At 44.6% G+C, this 20,585-nt stretch overlaps 1 protein-coding gene across 1 annotated transcript; it reads left to right on the top strand.

Annotated features, from left to right (window-relative positions):
* Nucleotides 1-40: 40 nt before the first annotated feature.
* Nucleotides 41-12,203, top strand: Kctd2 (potassium channel tetramerization domain containing 2). Its single transcript, XM_046449618.2, has 6 exons — nucleotides 41-463; nucleotides 2,221-2,329; nucleotides 4,890-4,981; nucleotides 8,103-8,198; nucleotides 10,041-10,166; nucleotides 11,221-12,203. The coding sequence occupies exons 1-6, from the start codon at nucleotides 125-127 to the stop codon at nucleotides 11,248-11,250; spliced, it is 792 nt and encodes a 263-aa protein (XP_046305574.1). The 5' UTR covers nucleotides 41-124; the 3' UTR covers nucleotides 11,251-12,203.
* Nucleotides 12,204-20,585: the final 8,382 nt, after the last annotated feature.

Below are 20,585 nucleotides of genomic sequence, written 5' to 3' on the forward strand. Positions count from 1 at the left end.
AGTTAGGGACACTCCCGTCCCTCTCCCCCTGCCCCACCCCCGCCGATGGGCCGGCCCGGCTCTCCCTGCCGAGAAATGGGCCGGTCCGGTGGCGCGCGGGCAGCGGCGGCGGTGGCGGCCCAAGATGGCGGAGCTGCAGCTGGACCCGGCGATGGCAGGGCTGGGAGGGGGTGGCGGGAGCGGGGCGGGCGACGGCGGCGGCCCGGGCCGTGGGCCCCCCAGTCCTCGGCCGGCTGGCCCCACGCCCCGCGGACACGCCCGCCTGCCCGCCGCCGTCGCGCAACCGCTGGACCCAGGTCCTGGACCGCCCGAGCGGGCAGGGGGCGGCGGCGCGGCCCGCTGGGTCCGGCTGAACGTGGGCGGCACCTACTTCGTGACCACCAGGCAGACTCTAGGCCGGGAGCCCAAGTCTTTCCTCTGCCGCCTCTGCTGCCAGGAGGACCCGGAGCTGGACTCGGACAAGGTGCGCCCCGCCCTCGGGCGCGCCCCCGGGCCTGTGGACTCCCTGGCTTCCAGTCGGTCTCCCCAGTCCTGCCCGCGCAGGCTCCTCACAGGCAGGGCGCTCAGACCGGGGCCCCTTCCCCCTTCCCGCCCCCTGGGCCACCCGGGGCCTCAGGAGGACGCGCCATTCCCGCATCCTCAGGCACACCCCGGTTCTCTGCGACCCCGCCCTTGGTTCTCAGCAGCGCTTCCCCACGCTGCCCACCCGCACCCAAAAGCCGGCTCCACACCAGCTTCCCTGTCCTCCCAGCCTCTCGAGTTTTTCCCTGGCTGCCTTTCCGCCCCTCACTGCTGATGCCAAATACGTCCAGAATTGGGTCAGGGCAAGCGAAGGGAGCTCTGTAGCTCTCCCACACTTCGTGCCGGACCCCCGTGCCAAGCCGGGTTAAAGCCTGGGCCTGACAATGGCTTCCATCGCTCCAGGAAGTCCCTCTTGTTATATTACTCTGTTTTCCTAAAGTCCTGGTCCCAGAACTTGTACCTGGTTACAGTTGCTGTTTAGGTCCCTGAGATCCAGTGCAAATCAAGGTTGACTCGGTTAAGACAGTAAAAATGAAGACCCAGAAATACTGCTAGACAAAGATGCATGGCTGCTAACCAAAGGGTTGAGAGGTTATGAGACACTTCCTTTTCCAGTTTGAACTGTTTGAATCAATGTTTTTAACTTTTACAGATTCATCTTTAATTCCCAACTTAGAGCCACTGACAATAACTTACATCACTTTATATCCTACACAGCACTCAGCCAGTTAACTTGTAACAGAATTGGGATTGCGTAAACGTTCATTTGTTTCATTTTTCATTTCATTTCCTAATAAATCTCAGGTTGATGGAAACCCATCCTGCCCTAACTTTAAAAAAAATTCCAAAACTCTTGTTTATGTGGAATTATTTTTATATACCCTGAGTCTTCCTTATGGCTGTATAAACCAGTTTCATCTTGTTCCTTTTACTGTAAAGATGAGTAGGATTAAAGCTGCTTGGAGCCAAGTCCTGGCAATACCATGCTTCCTCTGGGCACAGATCTCTGGGTGTGTGAGATTACAGCTGGCAATGCAGAGACTCCCACTGGTGTTGGCCTGGAACTCAGGAGTGTGGCCAGCTGAGCAGAGGTTTTCTTAGAATCAGGAATGTGCATTGGGAGCAATGGAGAATAAGACTGTCCATCTCAAACAAAGATTTAAATCATGCAGCCTTAGCATTTTCTTCCTCCTTTTTAAATAATATACCACTGAAGAATGTTGGTAATTGTCCAAGCAAAGATTGTAGAAGTTCAAACCAGTAAATAAACACCTAGATGATGGCTATGACTGTGCATCTCTGACACCTGACCTGAAATGATCTTAAAACACAAGATGCACGAAGCCAGCCTACTTGCCAATAGTTTGTAATAAGCAAATGTCTAGCAAAATTTGTCCTCGTTAAATTTTTTTATATTTATTTTTTAGTAGTTGTATGACACAATACAACTACTAAACACAATACAATACAATTTTATTTATTTTTATGTGGTGCTAAGGATCAAACCCAGGGCCTGTCATGTGCTAGGCAAGAGCTCTACTGCTGAACCCACAACCCCAGCTCCTTGCTACATTTTTTTTTTTTTTTTTTTTTAGCTGAAGAACTGAATTGTCTTAGAGCACTGACAAAGAGAAGGAGCCCTCTCAATTTAAAAATGTTACTGAAAGTTCCAGTGATATCCTTGTGCTTGGTTGGCAGGATGAAACAGGAGCCTATCTGATTGACAGAGACCCCACTTACTTTGGTCCTATCCTAAACTACCTCCGCCATGGGAAACTCATCATTACCAAGGAGTTGGCAGAAGAAGGTAAGAGCTCTGTTTACACTGAATTTTTCAAAATTCAGGTCTGTGAAGGCTGTTAGAGACTTGAGTTTTGTTTGAGGTTTTTGTGGGGCTCATATACAGGTGTACAGGTTTATGAAAGTGAGCAGGAAGCCTCCAGTTGCCTAGTCTTGTTTAAGAGAATCTTGTTGAAGGAAGCCCCATAGGGCTTTGTTCAGCTTTCTCAGTTAGCTATCAGCTTTGCAGATAGCTTCAGGAATTTTTTTTGAGCCTGCAGAATTGTCACAGTCCTTTTTTACATTTACTTATGAGCTAGAAGTGAATGTCCATAGCCTGAAGCACCACATCTCTAACATTCAATTATTCATATTTTCAATTTTAGTTTGAACTTGCAGCTGTAAAAAAATAATAAAGGTTTGGCCTCATTTTTTTTTTTTCAAACTCTGATCTCATGCTTCCCTGTAAATTTTTGAGGCTGACCTAATTCATTCTCCAGTTCATTGTTAGGTATGTTATTGGTTGCCTCATCTTTTTGATTTGTAGAGCATTTAGACTGTAAGTGGGTCTAGCTCTCTTTCTCAAAGGCTTGGTTTGGTCTCACTGGAGGCATTCAACTGAAGTTTAGGTTCCTTTTCTAAATCCAGGGCGCTCTGATGTCGGAGCTGGAGCTCTGAGTAAGAAATCTTGTAATGGCTATACTCATTAATGAGGTGATGGCAAAACAGTTCTATTTCAGGCAATAAAAAGAGGAGTTGCTCTCTTATAGGGGGAGATTTGGAAACATTCTGGGGTTTTTGGGGTTTTTTTTAAGTGTCCTTCTTTGAAAAACATTTCAAAGTCATACAAAAATAATGAGGCTGGGCTTGGTGGCATAAGCCTGTAATCCCAGGAACTCCAGGTGAGGCAGAAGGATCCAAATTCAAGGCCAGTCTCAGCAATTTAGCAAGGCTCTAAGCTATTTGGCGAAACCCGTCTTACAATTTAAAAAATAAAATAAGATAAAAAGCACCTCTGGGTTCAACCCCGGGTACCAAAAAACCAAACAATAAGAAGAAGAAGAAGAAGAAGAAGAAGTAGAATAGTATATTGGGCTGGGGTTGTGGCTCAGTGGTAGAGAGCTCATCTGGCATATGTGAAGCACTGGGTTCATTCCTTAGCACCACATAAAAATAAATAAATAAAGGTATTGTGTCCATTTATAACTAAAAAAAAATTTTAAAAATAACATTAAATTCCATGTACCTGCCATGTACCTGCCATCCAACTTCAACAATTACCATCTCCTAATTAACATTTTCTAATGTCTTTAATTAAAAAAAGAAAAAAAAACACAACACTCTTTTGAAATAATTTTGAACTTACAAAAAGGGCAAGAATAGTACAAAAAACTCTTTTTACCCAGGTTCACCAATCCGCACTCCCTATACCCCCTGTGCTGGAGATTGAACCCAGGGGCACTCTACCACTGAGCTATATCCCCAGCCCTTTTTATTTATTTATATTATTTTTTTTATAATTCTTTTTTTTTTTTGAGAGAAAGAGAGAAAAAAAATATGAATCTTTTTTGTAGATGGACACAACACAGTGCCTTTTTTTTTTTTTCATGTGGTGCTGAGAATCGAACCTGGGTCCTGCCCGTGCTAGGCGAGCGCTCTACCGCTGAGCCACAATCCCAGCCCAGCCCTTTTTATTTTTGATTTTAAAACAGGGTCTCAGTAAGTTGCCCAGGCTGATCTGGAATTTGCAGTCCCCCTGCCTTAGCTTCCTGGGTCTCTGGGATTATAGGCTGCACCACCAATGCTGGCTACATTCACTGATTTTTAACATTTCTTGTTATATTTATGCTAACATTCATTCTCCCCCTCTCTTCTTTTCATCTTCTCTTCTTTCTCCTCTCCTCCCATAGTTCTAAGTTTCTGATTGCAAACTTTACCCCTGAATATTTCTGTGCGTTTTTCCCAAGAACAAGGGATATTCTCATATAACCCTACTTTGAAACTTAGGAAATTTAATGTAGATAAATACTTCTATCTGCAGTTTATATTTCATTTTTACCAACTGTTCTAATAATGGCCATTATAGCAATTTTTTTTTCCTGGTACGGGATCACACATCTGATAGTTTTCCTTTCTAAGGCCTTTGATTTTGTTTCGCATGAGAGTTTTTCAATGATTGCCTTTTATATTATTCAAAATAATAAGCATCCCATTAAATTCAATACACATAGGGTTATACACATCTATCTGCCAGTCCTTTTAAGGGAAAACTGGGTAAAAATTGCAAGCTCAGGAGGTGGCCAATGTGACTAGTTCCAGGAATTAAGTGACATATGGAAGGTATCCTGTAGTTAATGGGCAGGGGCCAAACATAAACAGTGGGGGTGAAACAGTGAGCAAAGCAGTCCCTGGTACTTGACTTGGTTGGGGAAAAGTTTGTGGGTATACCCTAAACATCAAAGAGATATTTCCAAAGCTGAAGGAGAGAGACTGAATTTATATATGACAAATGCAGTTTTTGGCAAGCCTCTAGTTGCTGTTTTCCTGGTGAGCTCAAATATTCCTGACCAGTCTGGTCCTTGTTCTAGGTGTGCTGGAGGAAGCAGAGTTTTACAACATTGCCTCTCTTGTGCGGCTGGTTAAGGAAAGGATACGAGACAACGAGAACAGAACTTCACAAGTAAGGTGTTTTGAACTGTTAAGGGGAAAGTGTCCCCAGTGGCTCTCTGTGTCTGAGTGTCTGGCTATGACTTGAAAAGGATGGCTTTTCCCTCAGAGCTAGAGTCTGTATAGAACACTGTCCGTCTGCTATGCAGATGGTGCCTACTTGGCCAGGGTTGTTCAGCACAAAAAGAATGAATAATAAAACAGAACAGCCATGTCCCTTGAGAAGAAAATGTCACTGCTCGCCATATGGCCAAGGCCATTTTAGGTCCAAAGCCTGCTTGCTGTCTCTGACCTAAGGTCCATCACTTTGAACATAAAGCCTAAACAAGCTCTTGCTTCTACCTGCTGGCCTGTAAGCATGTCACATCTAGCCCCTGCAAGTCCCTTGAAATCAGCTATGACTCATGCTTCCAAGAAAATGTACTCAAGCTTCTCTCTCTCTCTCTTTTTTTTTTTTAATGTTTTATTGATAGACATTTGTTTTATTTATTTATACCTATGTGGTGCTGAGGATTGAACCCAGTGCCTCTCACATGCTAGGCAAGTGCTCTACCACTGAGCCACAACCCCAGCCCTCAAGCCTCTCTTTTTATTAAGATGTCTGGATCTTTGTATTTACTCAGTAAATATGGTAACAAATGAAGCAGAATTTCCCACAAGTTTGAGGGAAGGGGAGATAATAGAGCATGCTTAACTTGTTATTTCTCATGTCATTCATCATATGTCTGTATGGCGACTCAGGATCTATTAGGTCTTTTGGATTCTGTGTGTAACAGAAGGTCCTTGACCCCAAGTCTAGCAGGAGAAACAGACCCTCCCTTTCTTTTGTTTAAGAAAGAACAACTGCAGAGTTGCAGAAACGGGGCTGAGTTTTTTTCCACCACAGCCATCTGCTTTGTAGCACGATTGCCTCTTATCCCACCAGCTACTGGTGGTGGATGTTTTATTTAATCTGTTGCAGCCTAGGACTTGTCTGCTGTTAAAAAAGAAGGCAGTCGGTTTCTCTTTAATAGCACTCTGCTCTTTCTGCGTCAGATTTCATGTATCAACATTTTCTGGCTCTAAATGGAATATCTGGATGAAAGCTGGCAGGAGTGACCCAGAAATGAAATAAATCTCTCATCCCCTTTATCTCTGGCTATTTGCAAAGGTAGAAAGAAGACTCATCTGGTCGACTGCTAAAAGGTTCCTTGTTAATGTTCAAAGGTGAATTCGTAGTTGGTTTGCAGATGTTCATGTGAGACACAATCTGGTGTCACCAGTCCCTTTGCCATTGTACATGTCTGGTATCTTTTACTACCATAGATATTTAATAGCTTAGACATTTTTGGAAATTAGTTTTATCCTTATTTTTCCACATTCTAAAAAATACTTGATTTCTTAGTAGAAATGTTGATGGTACCATATGAACTACATATTGAATGTTTTCAAATCATGGTGTCTGAACATTCTCTGTTCTTTACCATAAACTAATTCCTTGAGAGCATTATAAGATTTCTGTTTGATGACAGCAACTAAGTTAATTAGTCCCCTAGATCCTAAAGGCTTGTAGATTTATACCCAGTTGGAAGCTTTTTTATTCTGGGACTGTCAAGATCTTTTTGATGTTAATCTTTCCATCTCTTCTTTTTATTTAGTGAAACTCTGAGAAATGGATTTGATGTTGTTCAAAGACACCCTCTTTTGCCTTTGTGCACATGGTTCTCAGATGAAGTTGGCTGTGTATGGATTTCCAAACATTACCTCCTTTAATTTGTCTGCAGTCCCTCACCTCACACGTGGCAGGCATTCAGCCAAGTCCAAGATGTGGGGATTCTAACCCACCTTTTCTCTTGTGGCCTCTTAGCTTGTTTAGTGGCTGCTACCATTCTAAATGCTTTGCTGTCATTAGTGTTATTTTTGTAGGTGATTAATCTTGGTACTTTTTGGAGCACCCATGATTTACTTTGGAGGAGGAAAAACAGAGGCACTATAATGCCATATTAAATACTTGGGACTTGGGTAACTGTGCTAATATCACAGATCTTTGGTGATGCTCAATATTTTTGTAATACAAATCATCTGGCCAGTTGGGTGCACACTCCTATAATTCCAGCAGCTTGAGAGGCTGAGATAGGAGGATCATAAGTTTGAGGCCAGCTTCAGCAATTTAGTAAGATCCTATCTCAAAACAAAAAAATATAAAGAACTAGGGAATGGCTGGGCATGGTGGTACATGCCTGTAATCTCTACGTCTCTGGAGGCTGAGACAGGAGGATTGTTGAGGGCCACAGCCAGACTGCGGCAGAGGATCACAAGTTCAAGGACAACCTGAGCAATTTAGCTTGATCTTAAAGTTTGTCTCAAAATATAAAAAGGGCTGGGGGTATAGCTCAGTGGTAGAGCAATTGCCTAGCATGTGTAAGGCCCTGGGTTCGATTCCCAGCATGCACACAAATGCATACACACATACCTGATTGTTTCCAGGTATATGGATAGAGCCAATTGAAATCCTTAGAAGATTTGTCATATACTTTATATGGGAGGAAATTTTTAATACCTTGGTCAATGATAGTTATGCAATGCTCTTTGTAGTGTTTCATTTTTGTTTTTGTTATACAGTGCTGGGGTTGGAATCCAGGACCTCAGGCATGATAAGCAGGAGCTCTACACTGAGCCACACCCCTAACCCCCAAAGACTCTTACTATATAGGAGGTTCCAAGGGTTTGGGGAGCTCTGCCAGAAATTTAAGACAAAAATCAAATATTTATATTATTAATATATTACTCTTATAATCACTTACATCAGTCTGAATAAACCAAAATATGCTGTTATATTTTTAGCATACACATCAGTTTAAGCCACTTCAGGGGGGGGAAAAAAAAGTATGACTTTCTCATGCAGAGTTATTGTGGAAATGGATGCAATCTAAAGTTTGTTATCATGGTTGTTCTCATAATTCACCCTCCCAAGTTAGAACTAGTTCACCCACTGATTGATGTTCTTGGTCCCTTTTTCCCTTCTTTCCTTGGGTGAGTTTTCATTGAGAACCCAATGCTGTGGTCGTGGGATGATGGGTGGTCAAGAGCCTTTGCAGGCCTCACCAAGCAGCTGCCCACTATGCTGCCGTGCTCAGTCTGCCTGCTTGTTGCAGGGCCCCGTGAAGCATGTGTACAGGGTCCTGCAGTGCCAAGAGGAAGAGCTCACACAGATGGTCTCCACCATGTCTGACGGCTGGAAATTTGAACAGGTATGTTTCTCAAAGAACAGCTATCCTGGTACCTCAACCCAGTGGGCCAAACTCCTCAATTGCTGTCCAACCAATTGCTATCCCTGGGAAATGGGTAAGGCCCGGTGAGATCCATTCCAAAATGTGGGAAGAGAGAGTTACTTGGTGCCCATTACTTGCTTATAATGTGATGGGTTGGGGAGGGTTGAGAGGAGAGAGCCACATCTCCCAGCTTCACATCCAGAGTTTGAATTTGACAATTTCCAACAGAGCCAGCAAGCTTTTCTAGGCTTCAAAGAGATTCCCTTTGGTTTTTCTTCCCTCAGAGAGATTCCTTTCAAAAGTGCTCTGTTGGGCTGGGGTTGTGGCTCAGCAGTAGAGTGTTTGCCTACCATGTGTGAGGCCCTGGGTTCGATCCTCAGCACCACGTTAAAATAAAGATATTGTTCAACTACAACTGAAAAATAAGTGTTTAAAAAATAAAGTGCTCTGTGATGAGTCCCTAAAGAAGGTGGTTCAACAGCAAGCCTATCTTCTCCCATAAGTGCTTGGTGAGCAGGTGGCTGTGAGGGGATCAGATGCACTGACCAGTGTAGCTTAGTTGTGGCCCATGCTTCTCTCTGCTCTGTTTCTTTCAGCTTTGTGCTCAGGTCTGAGTATCAGAGCAAAACTACTGAGAGTCAAGTTTTACTGTTTTCTTCCATTAGATGGCAGAATTGTTTAATTCTTCGATTGTCTTCAAAACACAGGAAGGCTGAGGGTGAATAGAGGGAATATATTTTTTTGTAGAGTTGAAGAAGCCACCTGAGCTGTCACTGTAAGCTCACCTTGTAAAATAAAAGTTAGAATCTGTGTTAACTTACCCAGTTCTAGACCAAACGCAGAGCTGCCTCTGGCTTCAGACCCAGTGCTGGGACGCTCCTCACCCTTGTCTCCCCCTGCAGGACCAGTGGGCCTGGCTTTTGCTCAGGTGTGGATGGCAAAATGCTGTGCATGGTTGACTATCCCTCCACCCTCTCTATATTTGCTCTGATACAGAGTCTTAAGCCAAGCTGATGTTTTTTTGTTTGTTTGTTTTTTTGAGGTACTGGGGATTGAACCCAGGGCCTTGTGCATACAAGGCACTCTACCAACTGAGCTATATCCCCAGCCCCTGTATTTTTTTAAAAAATTATAAATATGAGTGTTTTTTGTGAAACCAATAGATAATTTATGTTGCTTCCTCATCTTGTTAATGCCCTGTGGAGGGACAATCTGTTCTTGCTTCTATGATCTAGAGAGGAAGCTGAACACGGAACTGAAGTGCCCCCACCCCAGACAGACAGCAAGGAGTTCCCATCTTGTGGCCGTGTGCACTTGTGAGGATGACCTCACCCTGGGCTCAGCTCCTCCCTCTGAATGTGTATTTCTGATTTAGGAATAGGCACTGAATTCATTTCTCCAAAGGGTTAAAGTATCAGCAGTGTGCACCTTTGGGGAGCTGTTCAGTGATTCTGCACCTCCACCTCCTGTCTAGGACTACTACTACTTACAAATCGACAGTCTGTGTTTTGACTGAAGCAAGTGTTCATTTTCATTCACAGAAACGTTCTTCACCTCATGTTTGACAGACAGTGATTGTGTTTGCCTTTAGGAGGATTTCAAGTGCTAGGGTGAGGGAACAGTGATAGAATTCAGACTTCTCTTCTGGGGAAGCCTACTTGATGATGTCCTGGTGCAGTTAACCCCCAGGACTTCAGTAGTGTCAGAGGGTTCTTTGTCCTTGAGAAATAAAACCACAAAATCCAGTCGGGGAAGGGTATGACGGGTGCACTTGACTATCTTCACATCACTGCCTGTTTGGTCACCATCTTCTTTTGCCAGCTGATCAGCATTGGATCTTCCTATAACTATGGAAATGAGGACCAGGCAGAATTCCTCTGTGTTGTCTCCAGAGAACTAAATAATTCTACCAATGGCATCGTCATAGAGCCAAGTGAAAAGGCGAAGGTAAGAAGCGGCTTGTCCAGGTTGTGTGCTGGTTTGGCCCAGCCCTCTGCCGTAGCCTGGCTGCTGCTCCTCCCCGCCTCCCCCTCCTGCAGCAGCTTTGCACTTCCTTCTTTGGGCTCTTTTGTCGGCTGAATTTTTTTTTTTTTTTTTTTTTTTTTTTTTTTAGAGAGAATTTTTTAATATTTATTTTTTAGTTTTCGGCGGACACAACATCTTTGTTTGTACGTGGTGCTGAGGATCGAACCCAGCGCCCCACGCATGCCAGGCGAGCGCGCTACTGCTTGAGCCACATCCCCAGCCCCATTGTCGGCTGAATTTTAATCACGGTTTAGGGAGCCACGGCAGGGGTTTTCAGTTAGAAAATGTGAACCTGAAGAGGTTTCTTTGGCCTTTGACAAGTCAGTGAAAAAGCAACTTTTTATTGCACTGATTACTCCGTGGAGAGATCTCAGAACTCAGTATCAGTCCTTCTTCCCCCACCTCAAGGACAAAGGTCTCTTCATACTTTTCCCGGCCTTACATTCCTAGAAATCTGTTGTACACTGCTACCTTCTTTGCTTCCACTGTGCTCCACAAACATGCATGCACACCATACACACACACACACACACACACACACACTCGCATGCACTTCTAAACTACAGGGTGAGAGGAGCTTGAACCATTTTCTTAGCTTGGGAAGACTGGTCCAGTGGCACAGAAACTCAGGACCAACTGTGTTCAGCAAGTGTCCCAGGGTACTCAAGGCTTAGTGTCTGCCTTACCACCATGTCTGCCCACAGGGTCCAATGGATGCAGGTCTGGGTCTTTCCTTTTTTCTTTTTTAAATCATTTTTATTGTAAATTATAACTTAATTTCACTGTAATCAGATCATATACACTGGTTTAAATTTTTTATTATTTATTTTTAGTGCTGGGGTTTGAACCCAGGGCCTGTGCGTACTAATAAGCACATGCTTGACCACTGAGCTACACACCCAGGCTTCTGTGGGTCTTTCCTTCCCTTTGTCATCTCCTCAGCACCTCAACCTTTTCCCCCATCTTCCACTTTCAGATTCTTCAGGAGAGAGGATCTCGGATGTAAGCTGAGAATCCAAAATTTCAGAATCCGGAAAGGCAAGAGGGCAATTCAGCAAAACAGCTCCATGCAGTTAAGTCTACACCTGTATGATAACCGAGCTACTGCAAAGCAAAGCTGAGCCTGCCCCAGTGAAGAAGTGTCCTGGTTAAAACCAAAGGAACCCCGCCCACCCTTGGGACTCCAGACAGACGCACCTCTGGCTGCAGATCCCCTTTTCAGAACCTGCTTTTGTTCTTATAGCCAGTGTTGTGACAGATCTTTACAACAGCAGCATGCTGGGTCTCCAAATGGAGCCTTTGGGGATCTGGGGGAAGGAAGAAGGAGGAAGGCCTAGGTCCTTGGAAACAGCCTAGCCATCAGGGAAGCTGGAGCAGACAAAGGAGGACTGTCCCAAGCCGTGCCCTGGTCTCACCTGCGTGTGCCACTCTTTCCCCCTGCTGGGCACCCTCCAAGATTTGTAGCAGATGCAGAGGGTTCTAGCTTCAGTGTGTCAAATTGAGGTTCTGACACAGGATGGAATCACCAGAGGACCCACATTCTCGTGAGCAGAGCCTCTCAGGCAGGAGACGCTGGGGTGTCCTCTGCCTTGGGAGGGTGGCGGTTCCTGCTTTCCCACAAGTGGCTTTGTCTGATTAGTCTCCAGCAGCTGGGCTCAGTGTGACCAGCCTCTCCTCAGGAAGAGGTTTGAGGCAGGTGGCATCCTGCACCAAGTCAGGGGAGTGCCAGTGGTTGGTATGGCTGCTTCTGCAGCCTCCTCTTAGACCCATTGACCCCATCTTCCCTGGCTTTTTAATCTGGACCAAAGATAAAGGACTTTGAGGATCCTTTGATGGCTTGGGGTGGGGAAGACTATCTGTTTTGAAGTTGCCAAATGTGTCATGTCGTACCTAAAAGTGTTGTTTCTGTGATTTGTGTCTTGAAAATGCCCTGACCAAACATGTGATATTTTGTCTCTCCTTGGTGTCGTCTAACCTTGGCAAACCTGCCCCACAGCACTGTAGTGACTCCACACCATCCCCAGCAGTGTGTGCACTTTGGTGGGCAGTCTGCAGACTTCCTGTGTCTCTGTCCCCATCACTGCTCCTTCCTGGGGACTGCCACATTGGTGAGAATAGAGTGCTTTTCTGACCAGCATGCCACAGAGGCCTCTTTAGGATGTGACCACAGAACTTGTAATTGCAACTTGTAATTCGAGTGTCCATGAGTAGTCGGGGAGGCAGAGGGGCTGGAGAAGCCTTTATTTTCCCTAGACAGCTATCAGCAGGCACATGGTTGAAGAGGAGGGTGTACCATTGAGGTTCTCACTGCTCCACAGTTCAGCTCCTTGCCAGGGGCTCAAGGTTAGTGATTTCTGGAGGGACTAGACTCTAGTCCAGTGCCTATTGACCTTGTGGCCTGACCATGCCCAGATGGTTTAGCTTTTTTCAGGAGTCTCGCTTTTTCCTTCTCTGTAGAATAGTGTAGAAACGTGTGTACAGGGCTCCTTCTGCACCTGCGTCAACACAGTGTAAATGTACATGTTGGCGCCTCAGAAGTCTGTGCTTGATGTTCTCATAGCTGTAATGTGTTAGGTGAACTTCCTACAGGAGGAGTAGACACCCCTTCTTCCAAAGGGCCACAGGCATCCACCCTATCACACCTTTCAGGAAAACAAAAGATTTGGGTGTAGTCAAAGACAAGTAGAGATGTTCTGTTCAGCGTAGGACAGAAGACCCCAGAAGAGAAGCCTTTGGCCAAATGGAGTTAAGTGATGTCAGACCGCCTGGGAGGAGCAGCAGTGTTTGGGACTATGTTGCTCATACTTGGGGGTAGGTCCCAGTGCCTCTGGCCCCACCCCAGCTTTGTCAGCCAGAAGGCTGGAGGGCAGATGTTGAGCAGGTACCTCACGAATGCTCTGATATCTTCATTTAACCTTGTAGAATACCACAGCTGCTTTTGAGTGTTAGGCCCAGTGCTCTGGGCCACAGACAGGTGGCATTTCTGCTCTCTTTGGGGGCTGGTATTAAACTTTTCCTTCCTTACTGCAGCCCAGTGAGTTTAACTGTTCCCGTGCTCCAGGAATCTGAAGATGGCTCATTTCTCATGGCTCCTGGGAAGTATTTTCCCAAACCCTTTATGAACCCTGCCACTGTTCTTGCTTGTAAGCCTTCTCCCTGGAAGTCTTGCTGGTCCCTGCGGAGAGCAGCCTGCCTGTAGGTTTGGTGGTGTCACGTGACCAGAGACCCACACTTTCTGCTGTGCCAAGACTGCCAAGTGGGGAGCATCTCTGCCTTTATCTCTGCCCTGGGTCTTGGCTGAGATGCTGCTGGCTGGGCCCAGGAGCGCCACCACCCCCACGTGCTGGGCTGCAAGGCACCCAGCCTCCTGGGAAGTGACTTCATTTCTGCATAGTCACACTGTGCTTGGGTGTCAGCAAGACTGGGAAGCAGCAGAGAGGCTGAGAGGGAATAGGGCCCAAGGGACACCCACACCCTCCAGCATGGCCTTTAGTCTGGACGTCTGGACCTCTCAGACCATGCCTGTCACTTGTGGGTGCCCTTTGTTACTACTCACGTGTTTGAAATGCTGTGACTTTTTTTTTTTTTTGTCAATAAAGATATGAAACAAATGCCCTCTCTTGGCCCTTGGCCATGTTCTCAGTCATTGCCACTCCGGCTTCCCTGCCCCTTCCCCCAATTCTCAAGCTGGTCTCAGAAGATGGCTCACTGTCCCTGTCCTCATTTCTCCTGCTGTTAAAACTGCCTGAAGGGCTCTGGGCCTTCTTCCTCCTCCCTGTCCTTTCGCTGAATCTGAAAAGCCCAGGAGAGTGCTGAGGAACAGAAGGTGGGGACAGATGGGCTGCCTACCAGAGAGCTGGAAGGACATGGGAGGAGTATGTGAAGGTTTTTAAGGGAAATGTGCCCCTGGAAGAGAAGCGACCAGGGCCCATTTCTCCACAGGAAGAAGATGAGTCAGCATGGTGGGAAGTCTGTCACTGAGGTCATGTGGGGGTCCTTTATTTACTTTGGGGGTTTAGGAATATAAAGCTTACTATTGAGTATTTTGGCACAGCTGGAGGAACCCTTTCCCACACAGGGCCTGCAAGTAGGGAGACGAGATGCTTGCAGACTAGGGATTGCGGGAGGCAGGTGCCTTCATTTGGGTCCATCTGGGAAACAGATCTGGCAGCTGAGGACCAGGAGTGGAGCAAGGGAGGCTCAGGAGCACTGAGGTGCCTCAGCCGTGGGGACTGCAGAGTGCAGTCTACTCCCAGGACAGAGCAGTGGAGAGAGCTGGAGCTGAGTGCAGACTGACAGGAGGGACCCGCGGAGGAGATGCAGGCAGGTGCTGCTGGGACTGGGAGAACTGCAAGAAACCAAGCCATTGCCAAGCCAGCTGCTGCCATTGATCCCCGTGGATCTGCTGGTAACAGGAAGCAAACAGGAAAGAGCATAGCCCTTCTTTTTCCCCTCACCTTGCCACCCCCCTTGCAGAGCTGTCCAAAGCAAGCTGGAAAAGGAGAAATGTGAGACGGGCGAGGTGGCACACACCTGTAATCCCAGCGGCTCAGGAGAAGACAGGAGGATGAGAGTTGAAAGCCAGGCTCAGCAACAGTGGGCACTAAGCAATTCAGTGAGACCCTACATCTAAATAAAATACAGAAAAGAGCTGGAAATGTGACTTGGAAGACACTCAAAACAAACCCAAGTCCTAGCATGTGGACTGGGGAAACTGAGGTTCAAAGAGATCAGCGGTTAAGTGCCCCTGGGCTCAATCCCCAATACAAAAAAAAAAAAAATCTCAAGATATGGCTGCTCTACTCAATTGGGATAAGTAGCTGAGAAGCACCTAATTGGAAGGTGCCACACACACCCAGCCAGATGCTCTAGACACCTAAGTCTCAAGTCTGAGTGCCCAAGACTGCAGAATACCAGAGGGGAGGGGATGCTGGGGCCGGGGGTAGGAGGCAGGCACCCAGGAAGCTGCTGTCACAACCAGGAGAGAGCCACAGAACCTGGGCAGAGGTACAGTGGCGTGGCAATGCAGATCCTGATTAAGCCCCATCCCCAAACTTAGAAGGCAGACTGTAGGATTTAAAGAGGAAGACCAGGGTGTCAGAGAAGCCTAGACTCATGGGCAGGTGAGGACTGGAAATGAGGTGGAGCCAACTTGGTATGAGATAAGGAGTTCAAGACAATGGACAGAGGTGAAAGTCTCCACAAGGCGGGCTCTTAAAGGGTGGATGGTGATCACCATCACTGTGGACTTGGAGCTTGGTTCTGTAGGCGTTTCAACTAACATTCTCACTTAACCCCATGACCACCTGCCTGATAGAAGAAAGCTGTACTCAAGTTCTGAGCCACACTGCTCAGTGCATTCATATAACTCATGAGTTATTTGCATTCCCATGTTTTTGATGAGAAACCCTGGGCATAGGTGCTAGGTAGTTTGGCCCAGGTCCCATAGCTCTTGAATTTGCACATTAGTCTGTGTTCTGTAACTGTAACAAAATACCTGAGATTGGGTAGCTTATAGAGAAAAGAGGTTTATTTAGATTACACACAGTGATGGAGGCTGCTAGTCCAGACAACATGGCAAAAGTACTGGTAAAATCATCACATCATGGCAGATGCCTTCATGGCACATAAAAGGGAGAGAGCACATGGTGAGACAAGAAACCAGGAGGAGAGGCTAAGCTCACTCTTTTATAACATTTACTCTTTTTTTAGTGGTTGATGGACCTTTATTTTATTTATTTATATGTGGTGCCGAGAATCATACCCAGGGCCTCAACACATGCTAAGCAAGCGCTCTACCACTAAACTACAACCCCAGCTCAAACTCAGGCTCCCTTGAGAAGAATCTCAATCCCTTTCCAAGGGCATGCCCCCATACTTAACAACCTCCCAGGAGGCCCCACCTCTTAAAGGTCTCTGCAGATCTCACGCCTCCACACTGAGGAACAAACTTCCAACACATGAAACCTTGGGAGACACACTCAAACCATACCCAAATCCTACCTAGCACGTGGACTGGGGAAACTGAGGTTCAAAGGCAAAGGGGACTGGCTCTGAGATAGATCCAGTAGTCTGGCCCCAGAGCACACACTCTTCAACTACAACACCAGTGTTCTAGGTTTAGTGGCTGAAACTCAGCTGATTAGGACAAAACTCATATTGTCCCCCCAACATTATGAAAATTCCCACACACATAGAAAAGCTGAAAAAATAATATAATGAATACCTGTACACCATCAACTTTGATTCAACCATTATTAACGTTTTTTCATATTTGCTTTATAATTGTATTACAAAAGTTTTGCTGAACCATTTGAGAGTACTTTTTAAACATTGCAACACTTCACCATTAAATACATCTGCAGGTATTTCCTGAGAATGAGGACAATCTTCCCCATGACTGTAATGACCAATGTCACATCTAATAAAATTAATAATTCCACAATAGTATATAAATATCAAGTTCACAATAGTATATAAATATCAAGTTCCAATTATCCCAAAGTTTTAGTGTTCTTTTTTTCTTTTCAAGCCAAAATCCTATCAAGATTCACTCTGTAGTTCTTTAAACAGTCCTACTTTTTGGCATTTTAAAAAATATAACAGATTAGAAAATATTGCAGTGTATTGTGTGCCCATAGTACAATAATTTATTAAATTATTATTTGTTATTTAGCTGAGATATCAGTTCAACTACCTTCACAAAAGCTAAAGTAGCAATGATGTAAATATAATAGAAGTTTGTTTTACTCGTAATAATGCAATCATGGGACCCTCTCTCCTCTCTTATCTCTCTGCCACTCTCAAACATAGCATCCGCCCCGTGATCTAAGATTGCAGCTCCTTCTTTCCTCCTGGTCTTCATTGCATCAAGAAAGGGGGAAGGAAATAGGGAGGGCATCACATACAATTTTGCTCTGATCCCACTGATTAAAAGTCACACAGTCTTAGTTTGGTGGCATATGTGCCTTCCTGAATTTTTGGTGTCTTATTATTAAAGGGATATGGAAAAATGGGCACTAGAGGTCACCAGCCTACACAGTTGTAAGTGACCATGTTGTTGAACCCCGACAAGACCACCAACTCCAATTTTAAATCAAATTAAAGCAAGCTTGTATTTGTGTGCACAAAGAGCTGATCAGCATCTGTCTCTCCCAACACAATCTAGAGATCAGCACCCCCAGCTCTCCAGGAACAAGGTTTTATAGCACAAAAAGTTGCAAAGAGAACTTACAGCTAACAGGATTTTAACAAGCATAATACAAAGGCAGATAGTAGGTTAATGATCTACATGGTATTTCAAGGTAGGTAGTAAATTCAGATCCCAACATCAGAGTTTATGAGGTACCGCTGAGGTTTCAGAGAAGGTTGTTATCTGGTCAGGGGGAGCCAGGATTTATGAGGCTCCACTAAGGTGTTAGAGAGGGTTGTTATCTGGTCAGGGAAAGCCGGCCTTGGGTGAGTTCTAGGCACAGACAGGAATTCCAAACAAGTTTAGAAATTTCAGTAATTTATAGTAAAATAGATATTAACTTTTCATGACTTTATGATGAGACAGCCCCCTGGGCACAATTCACGAGCCACTTGTCAAGCAGAAATGAACTTTATTTTTAGAACACACGCAGCATCACACGAGCTCTTCAGGAATTTCCTCAGAGCCCAACTGCCACCACCAGCTTCCAGCGAGCCTCTCAACCCCCACTCCTCCCGCTCTTGAGGCCGATTGGCTGGGTCGCATGGGCGAAGCCAAAAGAGTCCCCCAATGAGCAGCTCCGTGGTCTGAAAGGGTGGGGAAACAGCCAATCAGCTGGAAGTTTGCTGGGGCCGTGGTGAGCCAATCAGCTGGAAGTTTGCTGGGGCCGCTTCGGCTGTGGCTCTCAACATCTCCCCCTCTCTGTTTAATTAAACAACAAGCATGTGTCTTAGGTACCGTGCCTGCCTTAGGTTGTCCAATAGTACATATGGTCCTTACCCATTATCGGATGAGCTAACCTCAAGGTGTCAGCCTCCTGTCTTAGGTTGGTACCATTGCAATTGGATCTTACCCGTCACTGACTACCGGTCCAGTATATGGTCACACCGGTGGATAGGTCTTTGTATCAGCGGGGGGGTGAGGTTCTTTGCCTCACCTCTGTTGGCCCCCAAATTTTAGCTGAACGACCATGAGAAGCAGAAGGGAGGAAGATACACCAAGCCAATTGACGGCTCCTTTTGGAAAAATTGTACCACCAATGACATCATCAGCAAAAATACCCCAACACTACCACAAGTCACTGCACCAACAGATAGTTCACAATGCATACAGGTGAGTTCACAATGCATACAAGTGAGTCATAGTCCAGGCAAGTTCTGCAAGCAGTTCAGTGATGGCTATTGCAAAAGCTGTAGATTAGTTTTATTTTTGTCTTCACCGGCACTGGGATGAAGATAGGAATTCTGGCAATAATGGCTAAAGAAAAAAATTATGTAACATTCCAGCAGGCACTAAAAGAAAACAATTTTCTGAACAATTTACATTGTCCTGAACAGAATTATTAAATATAATGAAAAGGAAAGGTGAAAGTAAACAAACAGATCTGTTAATCTCCTTTTTTGTTCACATATTAAAACAATCCTCAACAGCTGTTTGCCCAATTTAAATTAAACCATTTAAATCACATGAATAAGAAAAAAAAATATTTGGATCCATTTTTTCATGAGTGCTCATCATATATGATACATGGACATACACACATACAAACATACAATACAAAACACAAGTGTGCACACATAATACATACAACACATAACATAAAAATAAAGGCCTTGTGACTTTTTACAGGTGAAATCTCCATTGCAATGTTTAAAAACTCTATAGTCAAAAAATAGAACTGATCAGCAAAACATTAACCTAAGTCTGTATGAGCTCAAAAAATAAAATAAAACTTCATGATGTGGGAAAGGGCAATAATAAAATAGATACTGAAAAAAAAAATCCTGGTTTCATTAGCCTCCAGGTGTGGGAGAACCACTGTCACAGATGTAAGGATAGCCAAACTGGAGTTCTGGATATCAGCTGTTATGGATTTGAGCCAAATCATCTTCTTTTTGGTCTGTAGAAATCGCTTTAGTTAATCTCTCTGTAATCCAAATCAGCTGCTGTTCTCCCTGTGGAAACACACAAACAGACCTCCGACTCCAGACAATCACTGGGTCAGGACCTTAGTTAATCTCTCTGGAATCAAATCGGCTGCTGTTCTCCCTGTGGAAACACACAAACAGACCCCTGACTCCAGACAATCACTGGGTCAGGACCTTTCCATTGTCCTGTTAGAATATCCTTCCAAAGTACCTTGGGCTTATGTACATTTTTTGGACACATATCCCTTTACACAGCACTAAGCCCTGATGAATCCAAATTTTAAAAGTTTAGAGTAAAAAGGGTTATTTTAAGTTTATCTTTGGGGGATATATACCCCTTTCCAATTCCCTCTTTTTGCTTCAATAAGTACATTTTAATAGTTTGATGAGCTCTTTCAACTATGCCTTGTCCCTGTGAATTGTATGGGATTCCTGTTATATGAGTAATGCCAAATGATGAGCAAAATTGTTTAAAAGAGGTAGAAGTATAACCAGGGCCATTATCTGTTTTTAACTGTTTTGGAACACCCACAGTGGCAAAATTTTGTAAGCAATGAGCTATAATATCTTTAGTTTTTTCTCTGGCATGAAGGGAGCCCATCAAAAATCCAGAAGAAGTATCAACTGTAACATGCAAATATTTTAATTTTCCAAATTCTGGCAAGTGTGTGACATCCATCTGCCAAATATGGTTAGGTATCAATCCTCTAGGATTGACTCCAAGATTAACTTGTAGTAAAAAGGTCACACAATTTTGTCATTGTTTTATTATTTGTCTAGCTTGTTCCTTAGTTATTTTAAAACGCTTTTGTAAAGTATTAGCATTGACATGGAACTTTTTATGAAAATTTGTAGCTTCTTCTTCTAGTGTAGAGAAAATATGTATGTCATGTGTAGTTTTATCTGCTAAATCATTGCCCAAACTAAGGGCTCCAGGCAATCCTGTATGTGCCCTGATATGTCCTATAAAGAATGGATCTTTTTTGTCCCAGATTAGACTTTGTATAGTGGAAAGCAAAGAGAAAACAGTAGAGGAAGGGGAAATCCTACCAGCATCTTCAAAGGATACTATAGCATTAACTATATACTGACTATCGGAAAATAAATTAAATACAGAATCTTTAAACATCACAAAAGCTTGTACTACTGCATTAAGCTCTACCTTTTGAGCTGATTGTTTGGGTACTAAAAATGTAAAAGTTTGATCAGGTGTAACTATTG

Source organism: Marmota monax, unplaced genomic scaffold (assembly GCF_021218885.2).
Source record: "Marmota monax isolate L192 unplaced genomic scaffold, Marmota_monax_Labrador192_F-V1.1 WCK01_AAM20220418_F8-fsc00292, whole genome shotgun sequence".
Lineage (NCBI taxonomy): Eukaryota > Metazoa > Chordata > Mammalia > Rodentia > Sciuridae > Marmota > Marmota monax.

Bases quoted from the DNA above. Each gene is read 5' to 3' on its own strand.
- Kctd2 (XM_046449618.2), top strand. From the start codon at position 125: ATGGCGGAGCTGCAGCTGGACCCGGCGATGGCAGGGCTGGGAGGGGGT. The intron at 464-2,220 runs GTGCGCCCCGCC...CTTGGTTGGCAG, and splicing joins CGGAGCTGGACTCGGACAAG to GATGAAACAGGAGCCTATCT. The intron at 10,167-11,220 runs GTAAGAAGCGGC...TTCCACTTTCAG, and splicing joins AGCCAAGTGAAAAGGCGAAG to ATTCTTCAGGAGAGAGGATC.